The sequence below is a fragment of the Capricornis sumatraensis genome, chromosome 5, assembly GCF_032405125.1.
Source record: "Capricornis sumatraensis isolate serow.1 chromosome 5, serow.2, whole genome shotgun sequence".
Taxonomy (NCBI): Eukaryota; Metazoa; Chordata; class Mammalia; order Artiodactyla; family Bovidae; genus Capricornis; species Capricornis sumatraensis.
The window spans coordinates 37193232-37207244 of NC_091073.1; the positions used below are offsets into that span (position 1 = coordinate 37193232).

General features: G+C 44.5%; 1 protein-coding gene across 1 annotated transcript in view; it reads right to left on the minus strand.

Annotated features, from left to right (window-relative positions):
- Positions 1 to 14013, minus strand: part of LOC138079683 (ATP-dependent translocase ABCB1-like) — a 91091-nt gene that overhangs the window by 26750 nt on the left and 50328 nt on the right. Inside the window, 5 exon segments of the mRNA XM_068972389.1 lie at positions 822 to 1025; positions 7179 to 7262; positions 10452 to 10529; positions 13791 to 13812; positions 13814 to 13893. Of these exon segments, the coding sequence (XP_068828490.1) occupies positions 822 to 1025; positions 7179 to 7262; positions 10452 to 10529; positions 13791 to 13812; positions 13814 to 13893 (468 nt within the window).

Sequence of the window (14013 nt, forward strand, 5' to 3'; positions counted from 1 at the left end):
AGGGGGGGTTCAGGATGGGGAACACGTGTATGCTGATGGTGGATTCATGTTGATGTGTGGCAGAACCAATACAATAGTGTAAAGTAATTAGCCTCCAATTAAAATAAATAAATTTAAAATTAAAAAAAAGTGATATGAAAACAATTGTCTGTAACTAGAAAAGTCCACGGAGAAGGCAATGGCAACCCACTCCACTACTCTTGCCTGGAAAATCCCATGGACGGAGGAGCCTGGTAGGCTGCAGTCCATGGGGTCTCTAGGAGTCAGACACGACTGAGCCACCTCACTTTCACTTTTATGCATTGGAGAAGGAAGCAGCAACCCACTCCAGTGTTCTTGCCTGGAGAATCTCAGGGACAGAGGAGCCTAGTGGGCTGCTGTCTATGGGGTCACACAGAGTCGGACGACTGAAGCGACTTAGCAGCAGCAGCAGCAGAAAAGTCCAACAAAATGGGTCATCAGTCTGTGAGTCTAAGAATTGGTTTTGCTACTTTTCTTCAGTTTGCAATCTGCTGAGTAAGTGTCAAATAAGACTGCTTTGAGGAATGGTTATAAAAACATTCTCAGGGACTTCCCTGGTGGTCCAGTGGTTAAGACCCCTGTGCTCCTAATGCCGGGGGTCAAGGTTCAATCCCTGGTCCAGGGACTAAGATCCCACATGCTGCAACTAAGTTCACAGGCCACAACGAAGACTCAGCACAGCCAATAAACAAAAACCAAAGCCATCCTCAGAGCATAGAAAGTAGCCATGACTAACAGAACAATACTGCTTAGAATATTATACTCTACCCAGGCCAGAAATTTTATCTCATTTGACTCACCTTCCCAGCACCTTCCAGCTCTTTCTTATCTTTCAGGGCTTGTCCAGACAGCATTTTCATTTCAATAACTCCTGCTACTGCAAGGATGGGTACAATTGCTAACAGGAGAAATGTTAACTGCCAGCCATAGATGAGGGATATGATAATGCCTGTGCCAAGATTTGCAATATTCTGGGTAATTACAGCAAGCCTGGAACCTATAGCCTGCAAAATGAACAGAAAACACTGTTAGAGAGACACCTTCCGATCATCTCTAAAGTCCAGGCTTATGTATTTGCTTAGGGATTGTGAAAATTCAGCTTTGTGAAAATCTCATCTCCTCGGTTATGAGCTAATAAATTAATAGTAAAAGTTTACGTGTAAATTTATTTGGTTTCCCAGATGAGGATTTCCATGACCTCAGAATAAATACTGAAAGTAGGTCAATAATTCAGAGTTCAATTACATATTTCTATCTCATTTGATTTTTTAATACCACGAAACTTTTCATTAAACAATGACACCATGATCCCTAAAGCAAACTCTGCAAATTAGCAAGATAAATAGTCTGACAATTACGTTCAACTGCGACTGTTGGAAACTTCCAATGTTAGATGCATAACTACCCATAATTTAAGCCTAATTTTGAACATTGAGGGTATCCAAATATTTTGTGGCTTATTTGAGATGCTTATTGTGTTTAGAGGGCTTCCCAGGTGGTACAGTGGTCAAGAATCCACCTGCTAATGCAGGAGACGCAGGTTTCACCCCTGGGTCAGGAAGATACCCTGGAGTAGGAAATGGCAACCCGCTCCAATATCCTTGCCTGGAGAATCCCATGGACAGAGGAGCCTGGTGAGCTACAGTCCATGGGGTCTCAAAAGAGTCGGACATGACTGAGGTAGAGCTAGAGAGACTGTGTTCAAAAAAAATACAGAGCTGAATGTTATGGAATTTAAATTTACAATACTAAGCAGACATCAGAACCTTCAGTTTACATGCCAGAAGGAGCCTGAAGCATAACTGTCAGAAGCTTTCAGTTATTTCCAACTGAAAAGTCAGAAGTCAAAATACAAAGTCAATTCGCTTCACTACTCTACACTTCTCTCCCTTACCCTGGAAACGCCCCACAACCTCAAGCCTTTCCAAATTCCTGCTCTGGCCCATGTCTTATCAACACTCCAAATTTCCTCTACCTGAGTGGGGCCATTCTCAGGGAAAGATTAATGATGGAGAACAGTCTAGAATGGTCTCTCCACCTCTGGGGCCCTGGTCAAATTTTTCCCAACCCCAAAATGACTAGGTACACTGGTTAATAACCAAAGCTTCTGGCGGCTCTGAGTTTTAAGACAAATTCTTTCCAAGCCCCCTGCCTCAATGTCAACCTTCTGACATCATTTGAAACTTATGTTGGTATAAACACCAAACCAGTAACTAGCGGGAAACAGTATTTAAAAACTACCAATAGCTCTATAATTAAACTCCATACCAAGGAACTGCACCAGGGCTGCAAGAAACGGCATTTATTTTTATCTGATGCCATCACTGAGCTTATATAAAGGGAGGGTTAGCCGTATCTGGCATAAGTCAGAGTGGAGTGGGCTTTCAAATCAGCTCTGTATTTGCACATTTTCAATTTCAAAGTCAAGGGTTATAATCTGAAAAGAGTCTGTGGCACAGGCAAGATGGAGACTGTTCCTTTTTCAGTATCCACAAGCCCTACTCAGAACTCATTTCCCACAGCACCTGACTGCAGAAGCACTCAGAACATCCTCCAAGTTCACAGCAGACAAATTACTCCAGTACCTAAGCTCCCATACACATAAATGTTTCACTGAGGATGGCAGCCAAGGCCACAGAAATAAGTAAAATGGATCAAAGATGCTTCATGAAAGATGATCCAAAAAGCCTAGAACCTTAAGCTGGCGGGGAAGTAAGCCCCTTGGCATAGTATGATTAAATGCTTCCGGTGACATTGCACTGGTTACTGTTCTTTATTCTAATGACACATTCACCATCCCAATATCTATTCTTCATACAGAAAAAGAGTCTCTAGAACACTCCAAGGGAGAGCATAGATTACTAGAAGCCAGAAAATTTTCATTTCAGCAGTGAGGAGGAGGGCAGGTAACATTCTAACGTCAGAGCCCAAGAGTGAAACAAGTTTAGGGCAAAAATGCTCTAATATCTGAAACTCACGAAGTCTCTCATTGAAATCTCCCCACCCTCCTATGCTAGCACATTTTTCTAACCACTTTTTCCTGTCTCTCCCTTCCCTGTTATTTATTTCCTCCTCAGAGCACCATCATACCGCTTGAAACCCAATTTTAAAATATGTGTGTTTACTAGAAAAAAAAAGGGCTATTTCCCAAACCTCCTTTTGAAATTAAGAACATTTCATCTTTCTCTCATCCCCCTTCTCCAGAAATTTTCTTTCTAAAATAGCTTCTTTTGACTTCTATGTGGCTCTTATTTGCTTTTTTCCTCAAAATTCTAACCCTTCTATGAAAATTAAACAGCCCATCATTTCATAGGCAAAATATTGAGACTTTTGAAAGAAAATAAAAGTTTTCTTCTGATTTATGATTAGCAGGATTAAGCAAGCTACTTACTCAAAAATATCAATACCTCGGAGAAAATCATTGATGGTGAAGTTAAATATGAAAAAATTAGATGAACATCATTACTAACTATATACACACAGACTTGAGTTTGCCCTGTTTTATGTGGCAATGATTTTTGACAGCATTGCTTGCCTAACATATTTATATATATATAAATTATACTACTTCCTACTGTAAAATAGATACACACATGTGTATGTATATGTATGTGTATGTATTCACTATTCGAGCATGCTCAGTCGTGTCCAACTCTCTGCAACCCCATGCACTGTAGCCCAACAGGCTCCTCTGTCCATGGACTTTTCCAGGCAAGAAAATTGGGGTGGGCTGCCATTTCCTCCTCCAGTGGATCTTCCCGATCCAGGGATCGAACCCGTATCTCCTGCATCTCCTCCATAGAAGGCAGATTCTTTGCCACTTGGGCCACATGGGGAGCCCCGTGTGTGTATGTATGTGTATACATTTATACAAATACAGCACACATATCCACCATCATAGGCAGGTCAGTTGGTGGCATGGAGGGGATTCAACTGTCCTCTCTCAGCCAATTTGTGACAACAGCTATTCTGAGCTTTCCTGGTTCTGGTGAAGCTCCCCTATCTTCTTGCCTCCTCTTCCCTGGTCTCTTTCAGCCACTGCTTTACACTCTGGAGAACAGTTCTGACTCAGAGTGGCTCCTGCTACTGGGGCCCTGACAGTGGGAGTTAGGGACACCTTTGAGGAAACAAGTGAGAAGCTCTAGATGGCTGACCCCAACAGGGAATTAGACAGAATGGTGTTCCTGGACGTGGCCAAGGGCCCCGCCAACAGCACTGCAGAGGAGAAGGACTGAGCACAATTCTACAAAGACAGGAAAGGCCTGATTCCAGAGGAATTTATGAAGGCCTGACCACCAGCACAGCATCCAGGCAGCATCTACTAAACGTTAGGCTGCAAGGGACAGAATTAGTGGGCTTCCTCCAGGATGAGTCCTCCATACCAGACAGGATGTGGGGCGTGTGTGTCGGTGGGAAGCACCTGAACACATGTGGCAACATCTCTGTGAAAGAGACACTGAAGTTATGGAAGCAAAGTTTAGCTAGGGAATACTGGCTTTAGGAAACTTCAGGACACAATTTGTCCCCAGAGATCATTATCCCCAGGAATCGCCCTTCCAAGGAGCCAGCACAATAGATTAACCCCAAGCTTGTGGACAGATCCTCATGCTAATTTATTTATTGTCATTTTATATTTTATTTTGAAAGTTATGAGTATTTGCACTTAAGAAATTTTAGTCTGTTTTTTTCTACTGGAGGATAACTGCTTTACAATGTTGTGTTCATTTCTACTGTACAATGTGAATCAGCTATCATCTTATGCTAGCTTAAATTAAAAATAAAGTAGAGTAATACATTACATCTTCTTCCACCTACCACCCCATTTCCCTGCCCCACTTACCAGAAAGTCTTACAACACTGTACAATGTATGCTTGTCTTGCATGCTTATCAGCAGGATTTGAGACCCTAGACTGCTCTCTCCTTAAAATGCTTTCTCATGTTGTTCTAGGATACTGCCCATCTCCCTCAACAGCCAAGAATTCTTGCTCTTCTTTGCTGGGTCATCCTCATAGCTGAGCTCAGACTATGCTGTTTTCTCTATCACCCATGCTCCCTTGGCTATCTCCTCCTGACTTGTGGCTTTAAAAGCCACCCATGGGATGAAAAATCTCCTAATGTTTATTTCCAGACGTCTCTGCTAACCTCCAGACTTGCAAACCTATTTGCCATCAGGACATCTCCCATCTACTGTGGGCATCTCACATGCACCATGTCCCAAACACAACCCTTTTCACAGGTTTCTGGTTTCATTAAAAAGTAATGCCATTTCTTCAGTTGCGCAGATCCAAAATTTTGGAGTCATCCTTAAATCTCCTTTCTTTTATATCTCATAACCACATTCAGCCACTCAACAAATTCTGTTAGCTATTTCTTCAAACTATACCCAATTTGATTTTGTCATCACTTTCACTATGACTATCCTAGTCTAAAACACTATCTTCCCTCCCCCTGGATTACTGCAATAATCCCTCTGCCTCTCCCTGGCCCCTTTAGCCTATTCACATAGCAGTCTTCAGAATTTTCAGATCATGTACCTACTATGTTCAAAACTCGACAATGGTTTCTCATATAACTTCAGATATGCTGTTGATCTCAACTTACGACATTTCCTTTCACTCTTTTTATTCCCAGCTATACTATCTTCCTGATACTATCTTCCTTGCAGTTTTAGGACCAGTTGTGGAAATACAGGCTCCAGGAGCCTCAGGAGCTTTGCACTTGCTGATCCTTCTGTTAGAGAACATGCCTCTCTAGACATCTACAGGGCTGGCATCTTTCCTTCCTTCATGCCTCTTGAGTATGTCACCATACCACTGAGACTGAGGCCCTCCTTCCCCACCATGCCCTAACAGCATATCCTGCAGCCATTTTTCCCATAGCACTTACGACAATCTGACATCCTGTGAGGACTTCATAAGGGCAACATTATTGTCTGTTGAGGAAGTTCAAAGTTATTTCAAGTGATGTTTACATTCTGTTCTATTAGATTCTGTACAGTTTGACCTAAACCTCAATCTCTCTTGATGTGTTTGCTTTAAGCAAAGAGATCTGTATTAAAATAACAATGCCTAGGATTTTATTGTGATTTTATAACTCTGTAGGTGTTTCCACATTCATAACTGAATTTATCCTTATAGAAGCCCCATGTATTAGTTAGAAGAAATGTAATCATACTACTCTTACAGAAAGATTAAAAGCTAAAGATTGATATGGTTCAAGGGAGGTAAAGACGTGGCAGAGATCACATGTTCCCCCCGCCCAAATTCCACATCATCCTGTGGATTTTTGTCATAAAGAGACCAGGTGGCACTAGTGGTGCAGAACCTGCCTGCCAATGCAGGAGACATAACAGACGTGGGTTCAGGCCCTGGGTCAGGAAGATCCCCTGGAGGAGGGCACAGAAACCTGCTCTAGTGTTCTTGCCTGGAGAATCCTCATGGACAGAGGAGCCTGGCGGGCCACAGTCCATAGGGTCGCAAAGACTCAGACACGACTGAAGCAACTCGGCTGCACACATGGTGCAGTTAAAGAAGAGACTGTCACTTTACCCACCAATCAAAACCTCCTGGTTTAACAGTTTCCAGTTATATTAATTAAAGAGATTCATGCAGCAGCAGAATTTAAGTTTTATAGTCTGACAGAATTGTTCCTTTTACTCTTATTTTAATTTTTTCATACTCTTCATTTCTTTCAACCGTTGTCTAGATTTTCTTTCCTCCCTTCTGAATTCAGTGCCCCTAAACTTTCTTACAGCAACTACACACACTTTTTTTCAGTAGCAATTACAATTTTCTGGGGATTAGCAAAGCATTAAAACAGACTGAAAAGATAAAATAAAAAAAAGACTGGGCTTGCATGATACACTGATAAATACTTCCTTTTTAAATAATTATCCTTTTACATGTATTTAGATAATAGCATGAATGAGATGGAAAATAACAAAACAAAGCTCAAAAGTTATCACTATTATAGTGATACAGCATATGATATTTAAATAGATAATATTATTTTCTGTAAGGCACATGATATATTGCATAGGTTAAAGGTTTGACATTTTCTAAATGATGATGAGAATTAACTGTAGGGAGAGAATTAGTTTCATGCTCAAATTCTAAATGGCCCATTAGGACAATCAGCAGAAAGGGGGCTGTCATACCCCTTTAACTTGAGCGGCGTCATTGGCAAGCCTGGTCGTCAATGCTCCCGTGGTGTTTTTAGGGTCATCGAACCAGCTCACATCCTGTGGCAGAGAAACTCATTTCATTATCTTAAAGCCTGACACATGAGACCTTCAGCTCAAGAGCACTGACAGGGTGCCCTTATCTCCTACATTAAGCACTTAGGATTTGACACTGAGTAGATAAGAAAGGGACTTAATAAAGTCATAAAGAGATCATTTCTCAAAAAAAATTTTTTTGAGTGCCTACTCTGTTCCAAACATAATTGCTACATGTTGAACCTATTCAACACTGAACAAAAATGACAGAGTTGCTGCTTTCATGGAGCCCAGATTCCAGGGACAGAAGCCACAAATTAATATACAACATGCCAAGGGGTAATAAATGCCAGGAAGAAAAACAGAATGGGGTAAGAAGGGAAAAAAAGTTGGCGGAGGCACCATTTTATAGATTGGGGAGGTGAGAGAGAAGGCCTTGCTCAGGTGACCTTTGAGCAGAGACCTGAGTACAGAGAGATGAGAGTATCTGGACAAGGAAGGAACAGCATGTGCAAAGGCCCCGAGGCAGAGGCATTTCTGACCTGCTCACATACAAGCAAGAAAGCGTAAAGGTGGTCACCAGCCTTAAAAGCACCTCTAAGTAAATGTACAGAAGCTGCCTCTTCCTCGGGACAGACATCCATTCTCACTGGGCTCTCCCTCTTCCCCACCCCCAAACCCACGTATGTCAGCCAATGTGTAGAGAGTAGACTGTGTATGGGGAATGAGGTGAAGCTCTAGGAGATGAGGTCTGGGGAGGTAGTGGGGACACAGGGTTTGTGACTTTGTTGGCAAATGCAAAGATTCCAGATTTGGGGAATTCCTTGGTGGTCCAGTGGCTAGGACTCCATGCTTTCACTGCTAAGGGCCTGGGTTCAATCCCTGGTCAGGGAACTAAGATCCCACAAGCTGTATCATGTTGACCACCCCCCCCCCCCCAAAAAAAAAAAAGATTCCAGATTTTACCCTGAGAGATATGGGCAGCTTTCAGCAGCTTTTAAGCAGAGGGATGTGATTTAACTTCTATCTTGGAAGAATGATTCTAGTTCTTGGGCAATGAACCTAGTGGACTAGGATAAGGATTGAGGCAGTGAGATGGGTTAGGAGGCTGTTGTAATATCGGACAGAGAAGAGGAGACAAGGACAACTCCTAGGACTTTAACCTGAGCAACTGGCAGAATGGAGGTGCCATTTACTGATATTGGGGAGGTCTAGGGGTCGCTAAGAGTTGGATATGACTGAGTGACTTTACTTTCACTTTTTACTTTCACACATTGGAAAAGGAAATGGCAACCCACTCCAGTATTCTTGCCTGGAGAATCCCAGGGATGGGGGAGCCTGGTAGGCTGCCATCTATGGTTCACACAGAGTCGGACATGACTAAAGTGACTTAGCAGCAGCAGCAGCAGGTAAGGAGTGGGAGAAGGCAATGGCAACCCACTCCAGTTCTCTTGCCTGGCAAATCCCATGGATGGAGGAGCATGGTAGGCTGCAGTCCATGGGGTAGCTAGGAGTCAGACATAACTGAGCGACTTCACTTTCACTTTTCACTTTCATGCACTGGAGAAGGAAATGGCAACCCACTCCAGTGTTCTTGCCTGGAGAATCCCAGGGACGGGGGAGCCTGGTGGGCTGCCGTCTGTGGGGTCGCACAGAGTCGGACACAACTGAAGCGACTTAGCAGCAGCAGCAGCTAAGGAGTAAGCCCTTTGGCAAAGGGTGGGAGGGGTGTCCAAAGCTCAGCTGGTATGAAATTCTTAATAGACATTCAAATAGAGAAGTCAAATAAACAGCTGACTATGGTTTATGGCCGAATAAATGAAATGGGTTTAAAAAAAAATCAACCAAAGAAATCTAGATTAAAGTTTAACATACAACATAAAATAGGATTTTCTTTATAAAACCACTTACACTTTTAAATACAAAAATACTGAAAATATTGTGAGTTTGAAGTCTCAGTTTGTATCTGTTACAAAAATAACTAAGGTCATAAGAAGTTATCTCAACTGTGATTTGCAGTTAAAGCAGTGTTTATCAAATATTCAAGAAAAAACTAATTATAATGCATTATAATTTATTATAGTACATATCATTTGCTTTTTAAAAATTGTTAAGTGCTTAAGTGTCTCCCCCATTGGAACATAACTGCCATGTATACAGGCACCACTCTGACTTGAAGACCTTACAATACCTAGTATATCATGCCTTGTAAGCAGAAGGCACTTAATGCATGATGGCCAGACTGAATAATTGGTGGAGAGGGTATGACACAAATCCTCAGCTCAAATCCAAAGTATAAGGGGCCTAGGAGTTGGCCTACAGCCTGGCCGGGGAATGGGGCATTTAGCCCTGGGCCCAGGCCCTAAGTCTAATTCGGATCTTTATAAATACTGTCTGACTGAAAATCCTGACAAGAGGCCCTACACCAAACAGTGCTCTCTCACTCACTGGACTTGGTCCTGGCTCTGTCAGTCCCGAGCCAGCAATCCCCATAAACAGGTCTTATTTTTAAGCGGCAGGGAGTCACCATGCTTTGAGCCAGGGTTCAAATCCTGCCCCATCCCCCCAGGTATATCTGAGGCATTCTTGTGAAGTATCACTGTATTAGTGATTTTTAAATGGAAAGTTACAAAGTCACAGGCAAAATGTGTGTGATTGTTAAAGACACCTTCCCCTTTGCACTGATCTGCTTTGAGTGACATGTCTAGGACCCCCCTCCCCCTTCCCCTAAGCAAACATTCACATCCATGTGCTGTCAGGGCCTGGAGGGTGCCCAGTGGGGGGGACCTAAGTCACTATCGGCTAGGAACAGTGCAGCTTGAACGAGCCTATCAGTCAAGCCCCAGCACAGAAACCAAGCAGCAGAAAGTGGGCCACGGGGCTGACTTTTGACCTGTGGAAACAAAGGGTTCAGAGGGCACTTTTTGGCAGGAATAAACATGAGCATCACGGGTCTCCCGGGGAGAGAAGGAAAGAAAGAGGAGAGGGATGTGGGGGCGCGGAAGATCGCTTCCATCTCCTCTGCCTATAGCTGCTGAGGCGGAGGGCGGAGGGGAGCCTGCCTGGGAGACGCCATCTGGCTCACGGGGACCCTGGTCCCGATCCCATCCCCGGCGGAGCACCCTGGGCTCACTCTGCGGCACCGACAGCAATCCCGCCGCCTCCCCACAGGGCACAGTGCACACCCCCGGGCGCCATCCCCGGCAGGCCTACCTGTCTCAGCATCGACCTGAAAACCAGGTACCGCAGCCGCCTGGTGAGGATCTCGCCCGCTTTGCCGAACGTGAAGCCCTGTGGAGAGGGACACGCCACAGGGAGAAGGCTGGTCAGAGGCCCGGCCGCCGCCGCCACCACGGGAAAGCGACGTGGGGTGAGCGCCGGGGCAGGACACAAAGCCGGAAAGCCCGGTTTCAAGGCTTGGCGGCTCTGCTTCTCAAACAGCGACCGCGAGCGTGGCGCGCCACCAGCAGAGGAGGGAGGATCTGGTTTTGAAATCGACACTGCTGCTCCCCAACCAGCCCGCGGGCCCATCGGGATCTACAAGGAAGTGGTTCCTCTGTCTCCCTTCCCACTCCAGCTTCTCTCTCTCCGCAACCAGGGCCTGCCACTGAGGAAGCTGGGGAGTTGTTCCCAAGGCAAGGGAATTCGACTCTAACCCAGGGGTTTATATTATGAATAATCCCAAGCAGGAAATTTTTGAGAGTGAATTGGTGGGGGGGTGGGGGGCCGGGGGGAGGGGCGGGCACTGGTCACAACTACACCAGACCTGAGGTGCAACCTGGAAAAACAGGGATCTGCAGCCCCTCCAGCCATAAAAGATGCAGACACAAAGATATCAAATGCTTTGTTTCCAAGTTAAAAGAAAAGCCAAAGTCTAGGAGAGAAATAGGCTGGAAAGGAAGCTTACTGGAGAGAGTTTTCTGCACTGATCTCCCCTCTTCCCCAAGGATATGACCTATGCCTGGGAGGAGAGAAGAGAGTAAGATGTGATTGTGTGGCCATGCTGGGCCACATCTGGGGAGGAAAGAGGACAGACCCTCGCCCCAGAGCTTGGGGATATATAGGGCCAGACTGAGGCACTGCACCACTTTCTCTCTGGAGCTCCGGGAAGGGGAGGTTCACAGATGGAGCCTGCCACACAGTGGCCCAGGGAGAGCAGAGTGGAACTGGCTGGATGGTGCATTGGAGGAAGGGAAGCCCTAGTAAGAGCCCAGAATCTCCTGCAGCATCTGAGACATGACGGAAGGCAACCATAGCTCCTCCACACTCGCAGGGGGGCAGGCTGGACATCATCAAGAGAAAAAGAGAAGAAACACAGGCAAAGAGCCCAAGTGGAGAGAAAGTGAACTCTTCCTCATGGTCCTGATCAAGGGGGACAGCCAGGCTGGACCATGTAACTACAGGCTACCAAGCCCTCTGGTCACCAGTGTGAAGTTGGGGGCAGGGGAGGTGCACAGACCAGCGCCCCCCACCCAGTGCTACAATGCTGCGTACCCTCTGCTAAGACACACCAAGCTAGGGACAAGGGGGAGAGAAAGAGACCCTGGATCAACTGAGCTGAAGCTCTCCATTAGCAAAATGATTAACCTTACTAGGAAGTGACCAGATGAAGATTTCTGCTTTAAACTGAATGAAACTATCCTGCCCACTATGAGAATACTACTCCTGTCATTTGGTTGAGAACTAGCCAGTGATAAGTATGTCAGGAACATTATCTCTATAAGTCATCAGGACAAACCTATAATTACCACTTTACACAAGAAATGGAGGTTGAGGGAGGCTGGGAAGTGGCCAGAGGCTACAGTTTTAAGGTGCGAGAGTTGGAATCTGATGTGCATCTAAGAGAATCTTAACCAGAATGAGCACCCAGAACCTGGACTATACCCCAGTGAGCTCCTCCCTTGCTTTTCTAAATAACACCATCTAACACCATGTTCTAATCCCATTGTTGGCACAGTGCCACCTCTGCACTTCGGAGGTCCTGGGATTCAGAGCCTTAGTTCTCACCTCGGTTTGCCAGGCAAGCCAGGCTCCACTCTCCCTGGGTATCACTGTGTGACAAAAGTACCACTTTAACTACCTTTGCGTCACCAGTTCAGATTTCCAGCTCAAAGCCTACCACGCTCCAAACTCCTTAACCAACTGCACCCTCAGCAACCTCTACATTCTCCCAGCTTCTGTGGCATTAATACTTGGTACGACAATCTTGTATACAAGTTAAGAGTGTCACATTTATTCTAGTACTATCAGATTCCCCAAAAAGTCTTGAAGGACTCAGTAGCAAAAGATTCTGGGGTTTGGGATCTCCTATCATGTCCAGAAAAGTGTCCTGTCTATTCAAAATATATTAACATGCTCACATCATGCAAAATAAAGAGATCTATTGAGAGTTCTATCTTAAAAAATTACATGTGACTAACCACTCATTCTAGAGAAGGAAATGGCAACCCACTCCAGTATTCTTGCCTAGAGAATCCCATGGACAGAGGAGCCTGGAGGGCTGCTGTCCATAGGGTTGCAGAGAGTTAGACACGACTGAAGTGACTTAGCATGTATGCATGCATTGGAGAAGGAAATGGCAACCCACTCCATTATTCTTACCTGGAGAATCCCAGAGACAGAGGAGCCTGGTGAGCTGTCATCTACGAGGTCACACAGAGTCAGACACGACTAAAGCAACTTAGCAGCAGCAGCAACCACTCATTCATTTAATAAGTGATTATGTTTATAATCATCTCACACACAACTAGGAATTTACCTCTTTTCATCATCAAGAGTCAGCTACCATTATCCCCATTTTAACACATGAGGGAACTGAGGCTTACACAGTTCAGTTATTTACTTGCCCAAGGACACAAAACTACGAACTGGTGCAACTCATACCTGACCCTACACCTAACACCAAAGCCCATACTGCCTTACCATGCGGAGCTTCTAGAGTGCCGGCAATTTCATTTTAGCCAAATGATCTGCAATCTGTAAAATCTGATACTTTACATATGCTTACTACACTTTTTGTTTGAAGACTGACATTCTTCCATCATTAGAAAAGATTTCTTCTTCAGGAAAAGGATGACAAACTCTTCAAATATTTTTGAAATCAGCATGACTGGCTTGTGGGGCTCTAAGGTTTGTTCTTGCTTTTAGAACACTGGAAGATACCTGAGTATCAGAACTGGATGGCAGTACTTATATACCCAAACATGTGTCCACAGCTCCCCTAGATTCCATTTCTAAGACCCCTGCTTTTACTTCCAATCACTGTGTTAGATCAAAACCTCTCTGTTCCCTCTGACTTCATGAACATTTCAAGTCAGGGGAGAATGTGGGGAGAAGGAAGGAAGCAAGGGTTCCTTCCCTTGGGGTGTAAGAGGAAGCCAGAGGAAGAAAACATCTTTGATTTAAGTCAAGGAAACTGACTGCTAAGAGCCCAGTGACTAGAAGAGTGACTCTACTAAACAGCACATCACACAGATGTTTAATAAATTCCCCCAGTTGGGTAATGATACATTTCTCCAAATGGAAAAAAAAGGTGAAAATGTAGACACTTACCTGAAGGAAAAATGTAATAAATAATTCCAAGGATTAGAAACAACAGTGAAAACAAGTTACTTTTCTGTTGTTTGGTTTCATCATCCTCATCTCTGGTGAAGATCTGGCAAAAGAAAATATTTAAGGGTTTCAGTACCACTGAAGAAATCATTCAAAGTCTGACCCATTTTACATCGAGTTATAGTATTACAGGCTTCCCTAAGGCCAGACTTAAATGGGGTGG